We start from the raw sequence: 20,778 nt of genomic DNA on the forward strand, positions 1-20,778 counted from the left end.
TGGAATCAATTCAGCACCACATCTTCATGTAGTTCCACTTCAGCACTAACCTGATCTCTGCTGCTCAGCACAGCACCACCGACTCCCCTGGGGCGCAGCCAGCGAGACACCACCATGCCCGTGAGTTTTGACATGTGCGTGGTGCTACTCAGAGGTGGTCTGCGAACAGGGCACGTCAGAATTCAGGTGCATCCCTAATCCGGACGTGGCTATTTCTTGCCGTGAGGTTATTTTTACAGGACCAGTATTGCCGGGTGGGTTGCCATGCTACCTGAAATAAGCCATTTGTAATTGTCTTGTAACTCTTTTGTTTTCCTTGGGTTACAGGTTCTGCTAGAGATCCTTTTGCTGCCCTGTGGCGATATGAATTCATGCACCACGCTGCTCCTGCAGCCTTCACGCCTAGGTAAGTGAGCTTGCACTTGGGACTGTTAAAATCCGGTTAGGATTTTGCATTTCCCATCTCTCCTGTAGTCAAGTGCCAGCCCCCTGAGAATCTCGGCTGCTTTAAACTTGGAAAGGTGCAACTTTACCCTTGATGTTTATACAGGAAAAGCTGTGGTTTTTCTACTGCTGTGTTTTTATGGGAAGTGAGACTGGTGGGTTGCCGGGACGGGCGGCGGCCGCCGAGCCGCACTGCTGCGGTTCCGAGGGCTGGTGCGAGGCCGGCGGGCCGAGGCGGCTCGGCCGGGGCTCCGCGGGCGCGGCGCTCCGCGGGCGCGGCGCTGGCGGCGGCAGGAACCTTGGTGCGGCGGAGCCGTTTCCCGCGGCGGCCGGGACGGCTTTGCGGCAGGACGCGGCGGCAGGAGGGGCGCGCTCGGCGCCGGGCCGGGCCAGCGCGGGCCCCTCCCGGAGCACGGGCACAGCGCGGCCCGGGCGGCAGGTAAATAAATCCTCCCTTCGGTCCGCGGGCGGGGCGGGGCCGGAGGGGGCTGCGAGGCTCCCCAGCCCGTCCGGGCCGGGCGGCCGGGCCGGGCGGCCGGGCCGGGCTTCCGGCAGCCTTCGCCGCGCTGCCTGCCCGCCCGAGCGTACGGGGCTGTGTGCAAGGGCCTGGGCGCGGCCGCGTTTGCATTTATAGCACAAACACGCCTGTAGTCATGTGCCCGTCTGAAGGACACGTTCACCTCTGCATAAAAAGGCTCCGTGCTTTTGTTTTCCTCACCCGGCTCACGGTCTCAGCAGGAATTTGGGTGCTCCCCGAGTCAAACTCCAGTATGTGTAGGCACAGGGTGCTGACATCCCTCTCTATTTTAATAGCCCGGAGTATGACATAATGCCGTGGTCTTCTTACCTTACAGTAAAATTGCTTCTTTTAAGAAGCAGGCACCAAGACACAGACAGTGGAATTATACCTTCTGGAATCAAACAGGCCTGACAAGAGTCTCTGTTATGTGGGAATGAATGTATGCTAGCTGGAGCATCAGCAGAAGTGCTAGGGTCACTGGCAGTGTGAGGTAAGATAAGGGAAGAAACTCGACTGTACATTTGTGTAGGGCATCATGACTTTCTCCTGATCTGTTCTGCAAATATGCACAAATAGCCGTCATCCCACAAAGTTTTATAGGCAGATCTCATTTTCAGCATTGCATACCGTGCTAAGTGACTTCAAAAAGTTGCAATGTGTAAGAGTAAGCCTCTGAATCTTAGTGGGTCCAATGCCCATACACTTTAAGCAACAGTAGTTTTCATCTTGCCACTTTTACATCTTATTTATCCAAAATTAAAGAATTAAATTTGGGACTTAAATCAGAAATCTAAAATGTGAAACAGAGCACTGTATAGTGGAATGAAAGTTCTTATCAGTCTATAGTAGCTAGATACATCATTCTGTCAGGACCTTATCAGACTGAAGTCAGGTTATGTGTTAGCATTTCAGTATCATCAGAAGCCTTGACGTTTCTACAGGGCTTCTGCTATGATTTTCTGTAATGAAGACGTAGTTCAGTTTAGAACAGAGCAAGCACTTGTGCTGAGTAGTCACACAACTCTGTAGTGGTACCTGTCGTTACAGCCATCCCTCAGGGTCAGCTGTTGTGGCAGGGCTGCCAGGACCTGAGCACTTGGACCGAACTTCAGAATGATTTGGATCATTGCTTCTTTTCCTTCTGCCAGTTTATGTGACAAACCACTGTGGTCCTGGCTGTTTGAAAAACAAGAGAAGAGCTTAGTTCGAGGTCTGAAATGAGGTTGTTATTAAGCACTGTATTTCCATCAATGTCAGCATGCAGCCACTAACAGTTATGGGAAATCCAGGTCTCACTGTAGAATGGCTTGTACTGTCCCAGCTGATTCTTAGGGTACTGCAGCTGGAGAGAGGAATTAGCTCCAGTTGCAGATCAGGGTTACTTAGAAAGCTGTGTGCAGTACAGATTTGGATGTCAAGTGTACTGCTGTGCCAGGATCTCAGGGAAGAAATGGTCTCTTGTGTTCTTGTGGGAGATGCTGTGTTTCTTACCTTCTTTTGGGCCTCTGGGGCAATGCAAGCTGTTATTTCCAGCTGTGCTTTTTACTTCTGTTCACAGCTCAACAACGGCAAACTGAAAAGTCTTACTTTCTGAACTTTAAAAAAAGAAAAAGTATTTAAGGACTGACTGTCTTTCCTCTTCAACCTAGTCCTAGGAAATGTGGAGTGAGGAGGTACTTATAAAATTTCAGTTAGCATTAAATGGAAATGTTTTGGGTTTTTTTAAAGAAAAGTTTTATTTCACCTGACATGTACAAAGTTGCTCCACATCCTAGCAGGAGCCAAACTGCTCCATAGAGGCAGATACAATTAGAAGTATTAGACTGAGTCATGTCGTTTGTTGTTTCCTGCTTGTCTAGTTTAATCATGTTTTGTCTTGTACTGGAAGAGTTTGTATTGCTCCTCTTGGATACCCTGTTCCCTGACAATTTCTGTACTCTGTGCTGAATTCAGGAGGTGTTCTGTGGTTTCTGTGTGCCTTGGCAGAACAGGCAGTGTTCGAATAGACAAGGACAGCATGTAAAATCCAAGTTATACAACTTTGGACAAAACTGGAGTATAAGCACAGAAATCATTCCCTCCCTTGGGTTGTTATTTGAGGGTTCATGTGTGTTTAAGACCACAGATCCGTGTCTCAGGCCAAATCACTACACTGCTTTGTTCTTTTTGTCCCTGTGGATTTTGTGAGGTTGGGCAGCCACCAGGCAGCATGTAGAGCGGGGTGGTCTGGATTTCAGTCTGATGTGATTTAAGAAAGTGCCCACGTGCTGATGGGTTTGGCTGGCTGCAGCCTGTGCTGTGTGTCACCACCAGCTACTCCCCTGTGGTCGGTCTGCTTGGCTTTTTCTTCCTTTCCATGCTAAAGGTCCTTCATCCTTCATCCCAGTCCAGCTGCTGAGATTTTAAATGGTTACTCATCCCCAGGAAGTGATACAGCCCTTCATTACTTGGTGGTGCTCCACAGCCAGGCGGGATGTGTGTCAGATGGCTGCAAGGCAAATGAGTCAGTGATAAAAATCTTGGGAGAGCTGTCCAGCAGTCGGTTTCTGGAAAAGAAATCCTTCTGGTTGTCTGTCTTCCGCCACTCCTGGGTGCTCCTCAGCCTCCGGCCCTGCTTTGTTCTGGTGCAGGCTCTTGTGCTCTTTGCAGCTTAGTGTTTTTTGTGTTTTAATCACTGTTTCCGAATGGCAGTTAAAATTAAAGACAATGTATCCTGTAAGCACTGTTTATTGTGCGTTGCTGTGGCTCATCACTGGATGAGCTGCTCTGGAGCTGTGATATGTTAGTTCTCCACACGGGGAGGATGCCCGGGGAGCTTCCTTGTTAGAGGCACTGGGTGAGATCAGCAGCCAGGGAAAATCTGTGCTTCACAGAGCCAGACTCGTGTGTCCTTGCTAAGGGTTTGCTTCTCCTCAGAGAACATGGCTTTCTTCTTCCTGCCTGTTTTCACTTCTTTCTTCAGTTCATCTTCTTGCAGTTGATGAACTGAAGGAAGTTCGGTTTCTTTTTCGTTTTGTTTTCTTGTAGAGTAGAAGACATCACCACTATCTTCCAGCTTGACTGTAATTAGGCTCCAAGTTAATTGTAGCTGTTCCTGCTGTTTGCCTCTCCCTGGGTCTAGCAGACAGGATGTGAGAGCTCTTCTTCATTGATAAGTGTTGGCAGTTAATGTCATCCTTAGGCAAACGGGGGTTTGCAACATGGAGATAGTTATGCTTACATTCAGCTACCCACCCTTCACCTGTAGCCAAGCATTCCTGACCAGGAAGTCTCTTTCTCCAGTTTTTGTGAGTTTTTCCTGAATATTGCCAGTGGGTTTGTGCAGGAATATCAGTCAGAAGGTATTTTTGTGAGACACTTTAAAGTTGGGATAGTCTGAAAAATTTTATCTATGACTTTCTCAGTTTGTCTGTTGGGGAAAGAGGCCTTTGGAGAGGGGCTTTAAAAATGTGATCTAAGGACAATTGACCAGGTGATGTTGAACCAACCATTGACTATCATATGGCAACCTTTTGAAACTGTGATCCCCTGTATATGAGGAGTTTCCTGTAGTTTTCTCTTCTTTTCGAGGCACTGTAAATTTCCTCCAGCCATTGAAATGGTGAATCTAGCAAGCTTGTGTGCTCTGTCTCACTTGATGTAAACAGCAGTAGGTCATCTGGGGTTTTGGAATCACTTGGGAAAAGGCTTTCCTTGTGCCATGGGAACAAATACAGCCAGGATCCAGGAGAATGTGATAGCTTGCACAGGGACAGAGTCCCAGCTGATGCTCACTCTGTACGGTTGTCCCTTGTGAAATTCCTCCTTATCGGTTGCCTCTCCAAGATGAGTGTGACAGGCAAGCAGGAGTGCAGCCTTCAGCTGCTGCTCAGAGAACTGGCTATTGCATTGCCTGGGGTTCATAACCACTTGGAGTGGAAGTGTTTTGAACCAGGACTGCTCTTTGATTACATGTGGATGGCACGCAGTGCAACAGTTCTGACTGGGGATGCTGTATTCTGAGGCTTCATCCACAGCAGCTATGATACTGTGCTTCTGTACAGCTGAGGGAGAGGGGGCTCTGCCTGGGAGAGACCAAGGTGCCATCATGCTTTGAAAGAGCTTCTGGGCAGAACAAGATGGAGAGTGTTTGCTGGGTCAGCCTTGCTATACTGCAAATAAAGAAGGCATCAGCTGTTGTCTAGTTGCAGCAGGGTGGTGCTGGAAAGCGGGCACTCCACAATACCTGTCACTGTCAGCTCCTCAGCTCCTTGTGCAAGCACTCCGTGCCAGTGATGTGCAGAACTGCACAGGCAGTGGTAAAGGCTGTGTGTGTGACAGCCATCTGTGCATCCTTTTTCTCTCTTCTGCCCACTCAGGTGTGCCCACCTGACAAATACAGCTCAACTTCTTAACTATTAGGGAGCACGTAAGTCATCAGCTTCATAGCTTTTTTCAGGGATTCTGCACAGCAGAGCCTGGTTTTCAAGGATTGTCACTAAGTGTGTCCTGTTTAGATTCAGGGCAATACTTATCTGATGTGACCCACAAAGCAGATCAGAAATCCTTGTAGCAGCAAAACCTGTAGGTTGTGATTGTGTGAGGTACCACTGGAAGACATTCAGGTCGCAGTCTGAGGTTGCTCAGACTGACAGGTAGAAAAGCTCAGTTGGTGCTTAGCTGCTCCAGCCCCAGTGGATTGTATTCAAACAGAGAGTGGATCCACCTCTTCTTCAAATGACCTGTTGTTCAGGTTTGTTGCAGCCCGTAAACTGGACTGTAGTGGTCCAGGCCTGCAGCATAAGACAAATGAAAGTCCCTGAGGCTCCTTGAATTTGCTCTGCTACCCAATTATTACCCAACTGAAAGAATCTCTTTCTGTTTTCCTTCTTGGCCTTGGAGTTTCAGCCCACAGTTGTAGTGTGGTGTGAGATTATGCAGAGCTGGTTCCTGCAGCAGGTTCCAGTGCATTGAGAAGGGGATAGGGCAAGCTCCTCAGTGTCTGAGGGACCCCTGCTCTCCATTTGCATACAGGTAGCTTGTAGAACTCCTCCTGTGCCCTTGAGATAAAATTCTCAGAAACCCGAATCTTTGCCAGGAATTTGAGCCCAAGAGTCATTAAGAATCAATGAGACTTGAGGGACTTTTTATATTACCTGTCTTTTGCTACCTTTTACTGACTGAGAGCTCCTATAACTTACGCATTTTCTCATGAACATCATTGATTGTGGGTGCCTGTTGTGGTGGTGCATACCACCTGCGAGATTTACTTTCTGCCCTTGCATTTTCTATGCTGTTTAAATTTTGCCATGCAATGCTTGGATATTTTCCATGACCCATGAGGATCCAGAAAATGTATCAGGAAGTTAAATGATCTCTTCCAGTGTATGTTCCTTGGCATTTGTCATACATGATTTTTCTCTGCTGTCAGACTGTGCTGTCACCTAAGTTAAGTCCATGTGGCTTCTCCAAGGGAGGTAATCTTTACTAAACTGAACTTCAGTGTCTTATGTGCTATGACTAGTAATCCTTGCTGTTTACCTCAGCCATGTGAGTAATGGGGCCACTATAAACTTGTAATAGTAAAGACTACTCATGTTCCAAATGCACATTAATTATCTGACTGCTGCTTGTTCATGCTGGGCAGATATACAGAAAACTGTTTTTCAGCTGCTGCAATTCCTGTATCCAGCAGTTTTTGCTGAGTACAATGCAGCATGTTCCTTTATCCTTTTTTCAGTAAGACTGGTTCCCAGGGGCCTGGATGAGCAGAGATCCGTGTTTATAGTTGCCCATAGCTACATCAGTCTTTAATAGTTTGGGCTGATGCTTCTTTCTTCCTCTCATATTCACTGCCTTAGACTGAATGTCTTTGGAAAATTTAAGGTGTCTCAAGAAACAATACATAAGGCAATACATTTTATAGTAACTTAAAAGGAGTTTAATTTATGCCATTGTTTGCCTTTTTTACCCTTCACATGAAGGAAGTGATTTTCACTGCTTTCCCTCCTGGAGGAGATTCTGATGAAACTTTTTGCTGCCATGTCAGAGTTTGCCTTCACTTGGCACCAAATCCATGCAGACATTTGAATTAAATTTTTGTTGAGTGCCACTGTCAGAAAGTGCCTAATTGTGTTTATGGAGGATACGTGATTGCAGGATCCCAGTGCTAGTGGGAAGTACTGGCACAACTCTGTTGGTGTAGGAAAGGATGAGCCTGCCACCACTGACGTCACCTTTCATGTCTTTATTGAGCAGGGCAAACAGACTAGTTTGGAAGGTATGAATGCTGCAGTTTGTGAACCATGTGATACGGGGGGGGCTGTCATCTTGTCATGACCGTGTGATTCAGCATCCTACTGGATATGAGGTCAGTTTGTAGTTTGGCATCACCACACTCGGCTGCGTGGCACTGGATAGCTCCAGTCTCACAGGATCCAGAGAAACATTCAGCCACTTGAAGCCTCCGGCATTTAAAAATGAACTTGTTAAATGTAAGTGTCAATTTTTATCCCTTGCTTTCCACCTTTTCTAGTGACTTAAAGAACAGAGCAACATTGTGTCTGCTGTCACTAGAATGCTGCAGTGGCGTGTCACTCTCTTCTGGAGTGATTGCCACTCCAGTTGTGTGAGGGAGTGTAAGGCTGCATTCTCTGCCCATCCCTATGAGGCAGCATCTTCAAATGGACCAGGCTGTAGCCTTCACTGCAGGCCTATGGTTATGTTAGTGCTAGTTTTGTTCAAGTGAATGCCTGTTGCAGTTTGCAACTTCAAAATACCATTCTTGCTTTAAAAATATGCCACAGAAGGACGTAAAGTAAGTGGACAGGTTGCACCAAATTATGTCCCTTAGGCTGTTCATTGAGCTCCCAAGCTCTGTGGTACCAGGGAGCAGAACACTGTTTTGGGGCTGCTGGCAGGAATGAGCTTCAGGAGTAAGTTCCATGCTGCATAAGCTGACAATGCAGATGTGCCCAGGATGACTTAATTTCCCACTACTGTCAACTGGCACAGTTGCACAGCTTTGCAAAGAGTCTGCTCCCATACTGTTCTGATTTGAAATAACTCCAGGTCTGTTTTGTTCAGCCCTCTGGTTGTGGTTTTGTCTCTACCTTCAGTGTCTTACTCTATGTTCACTTGTTGAAGCTGATCCTACCCTGGTTCACTATGAGACTAGCAAAGTGAATCCTTGCAAAGAGATAGGGGGAGAAAGATCTCAGTGTAAAGGCTCGATGTTCCAGAGTTGTGTATGTGATTAGTTATTGCTTTCGAAAGTTACTTAGTTGGAGTGTCTTTGTGGAGATCATAGTCTGAACTGCAGATCTGTTAGGAGGGAGGGTGAACTGCTGCCTTTGAGCACAACTGTGTCATGGCTGGCTACGATGGAAGCAGGGGTGAGAGGACGCCACTGGGGGATTGTGGAGGGGATTGGTTTGTGCTACAGAATTCTGTGCCCCCTTCTTGGAGTGCTGCTGGCCACCTTCCTCTCTCCCTTTGGCTTGCTATAGTAAAGGGTGCCTATTTAAGCAGCTTTCCTAATGGAACTTAGGCTAATAGACTGTTCTGGATTAAAAAAAAGCCACCTTAAATAGCAGTATTATCTGGTTTTGATGCTGTTTAATAGATGTTTTTTCCTGCTAAGTGTAAATCTTCATGGGTCCTGGTAGCACTTCGGCAGCACTTACAAGCTAATGAGCTGCTAATTATCAGCCCAGCCTAGGCTAATTAGTTTTGTTTAGGGTGTATTAATCTAGGCAGAGTTCTGAGCTAATGCAGCTTTGCTGCTTCTGGGACTTGAGCTGATGTGTTCAAAACTCTGACTTTAAGCTGTTCTGCATGTACAGGCTCTGGGTACTGTGATTTGTTTTAGGAGACGTGAGGGCTGTTCTCCTGCCAGTACAAATGCCCAGTCTCCAGGTCCCAAGAACTTGCAGGGTTCATTTGACAGGTTACCCCAATTTAAACATACCTACCATGCATTTCCTTTCAGCATGGCAGCACTGTGGATGGAGCTTCAAGAGTGAGAAGCTGTATGGCAGCAAACTTGGTGTGACAGAAGTCAGCAATGGGACACCCCCTTACTGCACCACAGGGAATAGAAACTCTCCTCCTTTCCTCCTTACAGGTGTAAGCTCAGGTGATGAATACAGCTCTCAGTAGTTCTAGCCTTAAATCTCTTTGCTTGTCTTATGTTTTGACTAGTTAATCAAGAGTTTGGAAGTAAAGATCTGCGGATTTGAGACGGTGCAGGATATAGTGTATTTTGTTTTGCTGGTAGGATGCACTGTTTCTCTGGGGCTTAGGTTGCTACATGGCTTCACTTAGGTTCACAGTGATATTCTGGAAAGAAACTATATGCAGTTCTGTGCAGCAGCCTTGTAGCACTGGTTTAATTGATAAATGTCACAGTTCTGTTCATGCAGACGAGTAGGCAAAGAAGCCGCTGTAAAACTCATGCTGGTCTCCATAAAATTGGGAGTTCAAGCAATCTAGGACAAAAAGACAAACTATTTGAGGCTGGTTGGCCTATTTTGCGACCCTGTAGTTTATCAACTTTTTCTTAGAGCCCTAAGGGAAACTGTATGAAGCATTCCTTAGGTGGCTACCTCTCAGTGCAGCTTTCTAAAACTTGGTTGATAAATCACTTTGGTTTCCTGTCATCTGGTGCCCCATCCTGCTCTCTGCAGCTTTCAGTTCAAAAAGTGATTATACACAGAGTTCATACAGAGTGTGCAACAGAAACCACAAAGGGTTTCTGCATACAAGATAATATTGGTGCCAGTTGAAGGACAAAATTGAATGAAGGGGCTATGACTGTGAAAGGAGTCATTGGATTAAACATATTTACCTGGGAAGACTCTTAACTGATGTGATGTTTTGTGTTTCTTTACAGGTACTCTTCATCACTATGAGCTTGTTTTTTACAGGGAACATAGCCCACTTGTTCAGTGGGTGTTAGGTCTTCCCTCTGAAGACAAATTGAGTTGGTTACTTCCTACCACTATGGTTTGGGGTTGGTGACTGTATTTGCCCACCACATCTAAGTTCATGGTGTGCCAAGGACTGATGTGAAGCAGGTCTTTCTCTCAATATTGATGTGGTATCTTCTTAACACTTCGCAACGCCTTGAGCCCACAGCAGCAAAGGATATGGAGGCTCTTGAAGTGGATGACATTAGCCCTGCCTTGGAAGTGACTGAAGACTTTTTCAATAGTTTTGATACTAAGCTTGAAAAGATTGTGCAGCCCTCTGAGGTGTATGGTGTACAGGAGGTCCCTGAACTGGTTGGGCACGAGGTATTTGATCAGATAACAGAGAGCAGGAACCTGAGGAACGTCGCCTCCTTAGCCAAAAGTAGCCTTATCTGGGATCACTGCAAAAATGGCCTCTTGGAAACCAAAGCTCAGACAGCATTCCCTGGTAAAGACCAACTCACAGCACAGAGGAGAACAGCTGCTGATAACCTTGCTTGGGCAGGGGAAGGGGAGACCACGGCTTTTAATATCTTCAAGATCTGCCAGCGGCGGAGAGATAGGCCTCGCTCAGTGAATGACATCCTGGTGCAGAATGAGGAAGCCTCCATGTTCAAACCAGGACACAACAGGTCACGCTCTGATATCAGCCATGTAAACTGGGGAGTGGTCTTCACAGGCACCTCCCTGCAGCAGCCACCTGCACCTGGTCAGGACAATAACTGTGCTCTGCTCTCCTACCTGGCATTAACCAAGGGAGAGGACATCCAAGGAAACACAGGTTTGTGCTGGTGCTTTGTTTCTGTTTATGTGAGGAGTTTCCTGTTTGGTTTTAATATTTGTCTTGAAAGAGGAGCTGGATGTTAAAACCCACAAAAATACCACCCAAAACCCAACTGTGAGGTAACTCTTAAAAGGAGAAAAATCAGTATGGCTGTGTTGTCTTTGATGTGGCTCTGTGTGTTTGCCTGCCTAAGGATCATTTTTTAAACTTGATTTCTGTTATGGTTTAAAAAACTGAGCTTGTTTTACTTTTTGCTTCTATCTTGTTCAGTTTGACTCAAGAAAAAAAAATTCATTTGCTGTGTATTTCTGATTATTTCCTTGATTGATATTCCCAAACTTAAAAAAAGCTTTGAATGCTGAAGTTATTGGAAGAATGGCAAATCTAAACAAAAGCAGTTTTCATAAAGTGAAAGAGCGGCCATTAAAAGGAGGGTGTACAGAGCTTTACTGTAAGGCCTGACATCTCTGCTCTCTTTAAGTGATGCTGACTGTTCAGTCCATAAACAACAGAAACTAAAGCACTCAATTTGTCAATATTGAGGCATCCCTGCCAGCTTTGTGAGGGGTACAGAAAGTGTTGTTATCAGACTGGGGCAGGCGTCTCCAGTGAGCCATATGAAGCGGTGTTTCAGCAAGTGATACTTCTTACTTTTCCTTTCCTAAGCACTGCACTGGAAGAAGTTGTGCTCAGGGCTTTGGAAACACTGACCCAGTGTCTCCATCTCTGTGATTTATTTTGTAGATGCCAGAAGTGGACTGGGCACTTACGAAGAAGAAAAGCAGCTAGTGCCACAAAGGTTTTTATAATCTAAATAAAGGCAGGGCTTAACTGAAAATCAAGGGATTGTGAAAGCGTGCATGTATGCATATGGTGGATTGACTCCAGTTACGAGTAGGTGGCCTGCTAAGGCTTAAAACAAACTTTTTGTGTTGGCTTTTCCAGGTAAGTCAGCTATATTGAAACATGAAAAGCAGGTGCCTAAGTGTGTTTGGGGAGATGTGTGCATGTATAAATACATATAACATGTAAGTATGTATAAGTGTATATATAGGTACAAACATGTAGGTTATTGTGTTACATTGTGACATAGTTGCTATATCCCAGAGAAGGGTGTTCTTGGTTGACAAAAGCAAGTATACCTGCTGTTATGTTTGTTTAGGGAGATATATTGCTTCTTGTAGAGTGGGGTCTCTGTTCTATATCCTTTCTATGGAAAGGACGCAGAATAGAAGTGCATCCACAGGTCTGGAGACAGAGCTCTTAGTTTTTGTCAGCTGTATCCTGAACATCTCCTGGGTTGGACTTGATGTGTAACAACTTCATGTGCCCACAGAAACTCCATTAAAATGTAGCCATTGAACGTCCTTACATGTCCCTAATAGTGTTTTAAGCTTAAGCTGTGATTCTGTGATATGAAATTCCCATGGACCCACTTCTCGAGGTTGTCAGTGCTTGCTGTGTGCCCTCCAAGAGCCTTTCTGTATGGAATGTTTGAAGGCAGGGGTACCTTCTTTGAGGAAGGAGAGCTTCTGTACTCTGAAAATACACTTTTTTTACCTGTTTCCTTTACCTGTTCTGCTCAGCTGCTCTGCAGGTTTTACAAGGTAGCCATGCTATTTCTTCCCTCTGTGTTTACAAGAGAGCCTCACAAAGAGTTTGCTGCTACTGTGAGCTGAGCTGAAAAGAGAAGCGCAAAAAGCAGGAAAGTACTAGGTTTTGCAGATGTGTGTATCTGTGACTACTAATTATTCTTCAGAAAAGATGGAAGAATGTATTTTGAGGTTGGATAAAACCTGCTGCAGTGGTTGAAGGGGTCATAATGGCTGCAGCCTTAGGAGACATCCCTTTTCAGGGTTTTAATCCAAATTAAATGAATGCAATGAGATACTGAGAGGTCCTTCAGCAACTCCTGTTGGTCGTCAGTGCGGCAAAGGACTTCCCTCTGGAGCCTGCAGAGGTCTCCCAGTCCTCCGAAGCTGTCTCAGTTACTGCATAGATGAACTCTTCACTTTTTTTTTCCTTACCTTCATAGTATCCTCAATACTATGAGCTTATCTGTTCCTCCTGCTTGCTTTTTTATAGAATCATAGAATCATTTAGATTTGAATAGACCTTTAAGATTATCTGCTCCAACTGTTAACCCAGCACTGCCAATTCCACCACTAATACAAGTAAAATGACACTGGATCCTTTCCATGTGCTGAGAAAGAAAAGGAGCTAAAAAGAAGCTGTGCCTTTTGGGGCAGTATCTTCTTAGGCCTGCTGGTAAAATGGCTCATGTGCTAGAAATAAACCCTGTTTGTGCTATGAGACACAAGTGGGAAACAGAGCTAGCAAAGACAGAAGTTGTAAGCAAACTCAAGGCAGGCTCTTGTATTTCTGGGCATGTGGCCTGGCAAAAAAAGAGAGAATACTTCTTCTGTAATATATGGTGAAGGCTGGCTTGGATTTTTGAAACACAGTGTTTTAAACACGGCATGGTTTGATAGTCGTGTGGATGTTATCTTTCAAACACCACCACTCCTGGCAGTGTGGGTGCTATAGTACTTTTTCCAGGTAGCTGTTTGGTTTGCCTGCTGTGCCTGTGAGCTTGGGGAGCACTAGAGCTGTCACTGTGTTGAGCACGTGCACAGTGACAAACCGAAAGATATGTATCTGCAGAGCCAGGTGGGAAAACAGGTGGGAAGAAAAAGACTGTATTTTTAAGTAGGAAGATAGTGGACATTGTGGATCTGAGGCACAGTTTGTCCTGATCAAGCAAATCCTGCCAAGGTGACTAGCCCAACCCAATTTGAGAGCATTTTAGGTCCCAAACATGTTTTGTAAAAATGCTCAGTTTTGTAAAAATGAGAGAGGAAAACTATTGACAAAAACTCTGTAACTTACACTCATCACTTACTAAGCATTAGAGAATTCAGAGAGGAGTGCCCCTCAAGATGCAAACTCCTCCCAAACTAGGCATCTCTGCTTCTGCTCTTTTCCAAGTTACTTGGAATGACTGTTGTCAGAAACGCTTGGTGGAAAAAGAGTCAAGTTTTCCTGCCATGCCAACTGAGATGCAATTACAGTCAGTTGAGCGTGTATCTTTTGGACATGCGGATATAACATTTGGCCTCTCTCTCCAGGGATGCTGGTTGCACCAGCTGCCCCCAAGTGTGGCGAGTGGTAGGTGGGTGCTAGGCTGTCCTGCTTTCAGTGCTGTGTGCTGGGTTCCTACCTGGGACAAGCGGGAAGTTCCCAAGGGAGAGGAGAGGTGCTGAGGAAGATAATTATTCTGTCCCCAGCTGCTGAGTCTCTCTTTGTTTTCCTCTGTCTTCTTCCACCTCTTTCCTTGAAATTATAACTCCAGGTGGCTCAGATGTGGGCCATTTACTGTGATTATTTACTTTTTTTGCTCTTCTTCAATTTACTCTGCCTGTGTCCATAAGGAGGAAAAGAGATGCAGTTTCGGTTTGGAAGGTGGATAGAGAGATGGTGCCATTTGCTCTCTGAGTAAGAAGATATTATCTGGCACACTGCTCATGGAGGAGATGAAGGAGCAGAGCCGTAAGGTGTGTGTGTATGTGTAGCATATGGATTCAGCCTGTCTCTGCCAGCATCTATTGCCCTGACCTAAACAATACGAGGCATTTGAATGTTAATCAAGGTGGCTGCTGGTTCTGTCCCAGTTAGAGCGAGAGCCACTGGAGCCAATTTCACAGGGCTTGAAGGGAAGGAGTGGGGTGAAGGAGGGAGAGGGGAGTGCCTCTGTGAAAGACAGGGAGAGAGATAGCCTTTCTCTAACTCAACAAAGGACAAGCAAATCTGTGTGCAGATGAAGGAGGGGTGACTGGGGGAAGGTTATGAGTTGTCTTATTATGGAGAAGCTTGAACTGTCATCTGTACTTGATGGAAGCGAGAGAGATTGCAGTTGGAGCTGCAGAAGCGCTGCCTCCCTGATTGGACTAATAGAAAGGGAAGACGACTCTAGAATGGCTGTCCATTATCTGCACTACAAAGGGATTAGTGTGGGTTTCAGAGAAATTAATGGCTTTTGAGTTAGCACAGAAATACTAATGAATGTCAGGGCCAGAGATGTACGGTGAACAAAATTGGTTCTCTTTTAGTGTGTCCATGTGTGTGCATATCTATCCATTTGGGCTATCAAAGTGTGCTTTTTCTCTACCATTTTGGGTTATAGATTAGTCTTCCAGTTTTCGTATTTAGCTGAAATACTCTCAAGTAGTTTATTGATATGCAAGGTGTAGTTATACTGACTTTTTTAGACCTAGTGCCAAAGTAGCGATTTAAAAAATTTTTGTTATGGTTTTAACCATATCTGCAGGAAATCTTTGTAGACGGAGTGCTTTGAGAATGGTGTTAAAACCAGGCTCCATTCTGAGTATTTGGGTGAATGGGGAAGCTGAGGCTGAGCTGTCAAAGTGAAACCTAAGTGCCTCCTTTTCGTTAGTGTGGCTGCAAGGTAGCATCCTTCCCCCATTTTTAACCCCCATGAGATTTCCATACTGACATTAAGTATATCAAACAATTACTTTTCATGTATGTTCATTAAGTTTAACTGGAGCTTGTCTACTTAATCCTTTTAAATCCTTCAAAGTTGGTCTTTGCTGAAGAACTGGCAAAAGCCTTTACACTGCTGCTATTCTGATTCTTTCTCCTGCCCATAAAGGAAACAGAATTAGCTACAGGAGTACTTCCAGCCAAGGGCAGGAGCGTCTTCTTAGAATGAAGGTTACAGTCCAGGGTTGCACCAGTTGGTATCAGAAGCCCCTGGACAGTAACTAAGTTCCTCAAATTGTCAAGAGTCCCTGACTCTGCTTGTGCTCCAGGAGGACAGACAGACTCACCCCTTAGCCAGCAGTGGTGAGAGCAGTTTGGTCAGCAATCTTGGCTGTATTAGCTGGGAAGCCCAGTACGGATGGGGATGGTAGTTTCCAACCTGGTTTTGTTTCCAAGCTTCATCCAGTCTAGATGTTTCTGTTCTCTTAGCTCTGTGTTGAAGACATCCTCAGTATACTCAGAGATGGTGTCTAAAGCTTGTTAGGGCGTGGCCTGTTAACATGAGTGTAACTGGTTAAGCTGAGATGCTGAAAATGTTTTATGCCTCCAGCTATCCCTGTTTCAAAGGCTGTCAGCCCCAGGGCAGAAATCTTGAGTAGAACAGCTCTTGTGTTGCTGTGGTCTGTAATGCTGTGTGTTAAGGTCAATTGATGCTGATTTTGTTGTGACCTAATTATGCTGGGGAGTGGATGAGGAGCTGTTTCCAGGTGGCTACCTTGCTGTTGTGCCAGGAATAGCAGACTCCAAGGGAGATGGACAATCGGAGGCAGTGCCCTTTACTTGTGTCTGCTAATTCTGTCACTGTAAGTCAAGACGCATCACAGGTACCCTTACTGGAAAGGTGAAGTAGAACTCAGATGGGAGTAAGAGTTTGTTCCTCAGGCCTGGGTTGTTTTGGGGTGCCAAGTGTTACAGTTGGTACTCCAGTGTGACAGTGAATGCCTCTGGATTTATGCAGGGACCAACAAAAATTGCATAGAGCCACATAACTAGCCCAAGATGAAAATATGATACTTGCCTGTGGTGGCTGAGGTGGTGCAAACCAGATTGGAACAAATTTTGCATGGAAACCTTTTTTTAAATTCAGAAATGCTTTAGATAATTCCTTTTAAATTTGCATCACTTTAGTGCCTGGAGTAACTTGTGTATGGTTGGTTTTCTGTGGATGAAGAAATTCCCCTCGACTTTGCCTTGAGCTGGGGTTTGTGAAAGGGTCTGCTCCTAAGTACCTGAAATGCTGAGATGCTTGGGTTTATGTGTTTGAATCTCTCTGGGCAGCCTCTTACTTTTCAGTTTTGGTTGTGTCTGCTACTCCTGACCTGATTCTCATAAATCAGCAAAACTCCGGAGTAAACAGAGCTGCACAAAATGTTGTGGTCCCAGGTCGTGCTGAAATGTGGTAAGAAGCTGCTGTGTTGGGCACAGTTCTGCATTCCCCGGGTCCATCCAGGTGCCAGGTGCTGTACCCGAGTGCTGGCAGCAGGGCTGTTCCAGCCAGTTCCAGCAGCCCCTCCACAGGACACAGCTGTGCCCATCAGCCACAGGTGGGGCCTCTTTGGCAGAGCACATCTCAGAAAGGGCACAGCACTGACAGCTGTGTCAAGAGCAGCTGAGGGCCAGAGGATGAGAAAGTGCTCCAGCCCCTGGGGAGAACATGGTGGAGCAGGATCTCCCTGCAGCCCCATGTGGGATCCCATGGTGGAGTGTGGAGATTTCCTGAAGGAACTATGGCCATGGAGAGCTCGCGCCAGGGGCATGTTTAACCTGAAGGACTGCAGCCCCTGCAGGGGAAAGGTGTGAAAAGGAAGGAGCAGCAGAGAGGAGCTGACCAGATACCACTATTCCCTTTTCCTCTGAGCTACTTAAGATGGGGGAGGCAGAGGTGGTGTGTGTGAAAACATGAAGTTGAGCCTGGGAAGGAACAGGAAAGAGAGGGTAAGGTGTTTTAATTTGTATGTGTTTCTCACTGTCAAAATCTATTTTAGCTGGCAATAGATTACTTGATAGTATTATCCACTTCTGGACTGGGTTCTGGGAGACTTACAGTGTTTTGTTGCTCTGTCACTGTTGTCCTGGATGTCTCAGGAAAATTGTTTTGTTCCCTTTTTGTAAAGTGTTTTGGTACCTCTGGGTAAAAAGTGCTGTGTTCTCGGTGGCTCAAATGTAGAGTCAGTGCTTGTGTTTGATAATCGTAACCTATTAGATGAAGGCTCTGTGATCCTACCCTCAGATATGCTGTGTATGAGTAGGAGAGATGTAGAAGCTGGAATGATGCAGTAATTTGAGACAACTTAAAAAGAAGTAATTAATCGTAATATTCTCATTTTGTTTCCTTCAGAACACAAGACAGTGTTCCCAAATCTTCTGAAGAAGGGATACTTAGAAGTTAGAAGAGACAATGACAGCTACTGGCAAACCTGTTATGCTGAGCTCTCCCAGTACAAACTGTACCTGTATTGCTTGGACAGCAGTGGCAACCAGACACTTCCCACAGTGTATCCACTCATGCGTTTTCAAAGGGTCACTGTTACTGGTGGCATTGAAACCAAGGTGGTGGACACTGTCCTGTCAGACAGCTCACAGCTACAGCTGAAGGCAGAGTCCTCGTGGGAGACTATGGATTGGGGACAGAAACTTTGGGAAGCGGTGCGTGCTTCTGTGCCTGCTTTTACAAGACAGCAGGAGAAACTGGAGAATGTGCCAAAGCCTGAAAATAACAGTGACCTTTCTCAAACCAATGGATTATTAGAGAAGCCTATGGAGCTCTTCCTATCCATGAATTTGACTGAAAACACTAAAGAGTACCAAAATATTCTCAAATCAGGGACTCTTTACAGGTTAACTGTCCAGAATAACTGGAAGGCGTTTACTTTTGTCTTGAACAGGTCCTATCTCATGGCATTCCAACCTGGTAGGCTTGATGAAGATCCCCTGCTGAGCTACAATGTCGATGTGTGCCTGTCGGTCCAGACAGATACTCAGGATGGCTGTGACTCGTGCTTTCAGGTCATTTTTCCCCAAGATGTGCTGCGCCTGCGTGCAGAGACCCGTCAGAGGGCCCAGGAGTGGATGGAGGCACTGAAAGCAGCAGCCAATGCTACTCGAAGCTTGACTCAAAACCCACAGGTTACACTTAGGAGCAAACCTGGAGATCGGCCCTTTGGAAATGATCTTAGAAAGACCAAGCGCCAGTCTGTGACCACCAGCTTCCTGAGCATCCTGACCACACTGTCTCTAGAGAGAGGGCTCACAGTTCAGAGCTTCAAGTGTGCAGGTGAGCAATCAGGCTGCAGCATCTGCATCTACACCCCTTCTGCAGGAAAAGAAAATCACTGGAAAGAGCATGTGTGTGTTTTAGCAGCACAGCTGTTCCCTGCCTCTCACCGTGGCTGTAGTAAAATGTGGAGAAAAACCTGTGGGATATTCAGAGGTTCATCTGTTTTGATGAGCAGTGCTGAAACCTTAGATCCTGCACATACAGCACTACATGGGCCAGGACTGCCCTACAGGGTGGCTGAGCTGTTTTCTTGATGCAGGACACTGTAGAGGTGCTTTAGTTACACTCACTTAGAAATTGTCTGCTCAATCAGAAACAGCTCTTTTGGAGAGTTTTTCTCTTGTATTATGGGAGCTGTGATGGTCCTGCCTCCTCCCCATGCTGCTTTGGGGTGGGGTTCTCATTTTGCTCTGGAACCACACATGACTCAGGGGAGTATCTTTGTGGGCCCAGGACCTGCTGGCTGGCCTGAATCCCTTCCAGGGGAGACCTGGGCCCTAGAAGTACTGGACTGCCCTCAAAATTTACTGTGGGTGCAAGCTGGATTTGTTGCTCTCTGGGTAGTCACCTGCAGGTCATGTTCCTGCTTGTCTCTTCACAGTGCATGGCAGCTGGAGCATCATGAAGGTTGGCATCATTGCAGTTTTTGGTTACAGTATTTGGGCTTTGCCTCTGTTCTTGGCCACATTTGTATGATTTGATGTCATTTTTTTATATTTTGCTACATTCTCTGACTGAGGTTCCGGAGAGTTTCAAGTGAATATTTTCAATTATCTCCTCTAAAATAGGATCAGGCCCTGGGATGGCAACGAAGTATACATGTCTCCAATGTGCAGCAGGTTTTAGTCTTGCTTTATGTAGTATGGGAGCAGACTTTTCTCTGGGAAAGGATGGGTTCCCTCTCCCAAACATGGGATGATCAATCTGTACTCACTCGTGTATTCCCTGCAAAAATGAGGTGCTCTGACCAGAGTTGCATGATGTCTTTTCCTGATACACCTGAGGCATTCCCAGTACTCCTGTGGTCTCTCTTTAGTCTGCCAAACTGAACAAATGTTCTTGTGCAGAGAAATGTGAGTTGTGGAGGGTCTGTGGGAAGCTGGTCACTGGGATTCTCTGTCCCCAAGGATGGGGATTCACAGCACTTACTGTGGGAGCAGATCCTTTGCCACTTCCTGGGACCCTTAGAGCCGGCTGGAACTTGGAGCTGTTACCATGGTGCAAAGAAATAAATAATATTAGTTATAACTGGGGAAACTTGTTTGGCTCAGAAAAGTTTGTGCTGAGGAGGCACACGAGCAAGCTGAGCCTTTTTCCTTGTTCCTTGCTCCCTGCGGGCAGTTGTGCCGTTCCGGGCATGGGCTGGTGTTTAACCTGAGGGGCCTGCTGTTGGTAATTACGGCTTGCAGGCATTGAGAGTGGTTTTCCCCAGGGCTGCTGGGAGGGGTAAGCTTGGAGAAAGATGAGGAGAGGGGAGGAAGAAAAGTTTTGCTGTGAATTCTTCAGCCATTTAGTGCAAATTCCTGTAATTACCGTCTTTGTGTCCTGTCCCAATGGCACATAATACAGCAGAAGCCTTTCCTAATTGAGACCTTACAGGAGGTACAAATCCCTCCTTTGTTCAGCCTGACAAATTAGTGCCAGAAAGTGGCAAGGTCCGAGTGGGAATCAAAGGCAAGCAACACAAAGATGGAACTTAAGGCTACAGTAATAACCCTCTCTAGTCCTGCAGGGGTGGGAGGGAAGGAAAAGTAATGACCAATGAAAAATGAAGGGGTTTTTTGTTATAAATTCCCTTGACATGACAGCACCTCAGGGCTGCTTTATTTATTTAGGAAAAGTGATTAAATAGTAATACAACAGGGCAGACCATTGTCTCTAAAGCTACCCCCCTTCCTACAGACCCCTGCTGCCTTGGCTAATTGATTGACAATGAACCTCTGATAAAGAAGGTTGCTGGGAGGACCTGATGGGGACAGGCTTTTTAAAATTTATTTTCTCTTTGCAGTCTTTGTGGGGTTCCCCCCTGGGTTTTTTTTTTCTGTTTGAAATGCTCTCTGCATCCCCCTTTCCTTTTCTCCCTCAGTAAAAGCTTTTCAAGGAATTGCTCCCAGACAAACAGCTGATATTCACAAGCAGGTAGGGAAGAATGTGAATGTCTGTGCCTTGCTATTGACAGGTTTATCTTGGAGTCTGACTAGCACTTTTCAACTTGTGATATAAGCCAGGGTGGTGGCAT

At 45.9% G+C, this 20,778-nt stretch overlaps 1 protein-coding gene across 6 annotated transcripts in view; it reads left to right on the forward strand.

Annotated features, from left to right (window-relative positions):
* The first annotated feature begins 269 nt into the window (after positions 1-269).
* The window catches only part of PLEKHM3 (pleckstrin homology domain containing M3), an 88,763-nt gene continuing 68,254 nt past the window's right edge, over positions 270-20,778 (forward strand). For 2 of the 6 annotated variants that reach the window (XM_032114477.1, XM_032114482.1), the window contains exons 1-3: positions 799-883; positions 9,837-10,696; positions 17,601-18,536. In XM_032114477.1, coding sequence (XP_031970368.1) covers positions 10,039-10,696; positions 17,601-18,536 — 1,594 coding nt within the window. In that variant the 5' untranslated portion in view covers positions 799-883; positions 9,837-10,038. Of the gene's footprint in view, positions 407-798; positions 884-1,298; positions 1,455-7,221; positions 7,438-8,933; positions 9,081-9,836; positions 10,697-17,600; positions 18,537-20,778 lie in introns of those variants that run through there. The other 4 variants (XM_032114478.1, XM_032114481.1, XM_032114480.1 and 1 more) reach the window with 4 other exon arrangements.

The sequence above is a fragment of the Corvus moneduloides genome, chromosome 7 (genome assembly GCF_009650955.1).
Source record: "Corvus moneduloides isolate bCorMon1 chromosome 7, bCorMon1.pri, whole genome shotgun sequence".
Classification (NCBI taxonomy): domain Eukaryota; kingdom Metazoa; phylum Chordata; class Aves; order Passeriformes; family Corvidae; genus Corvus; species Corvus moneduloides.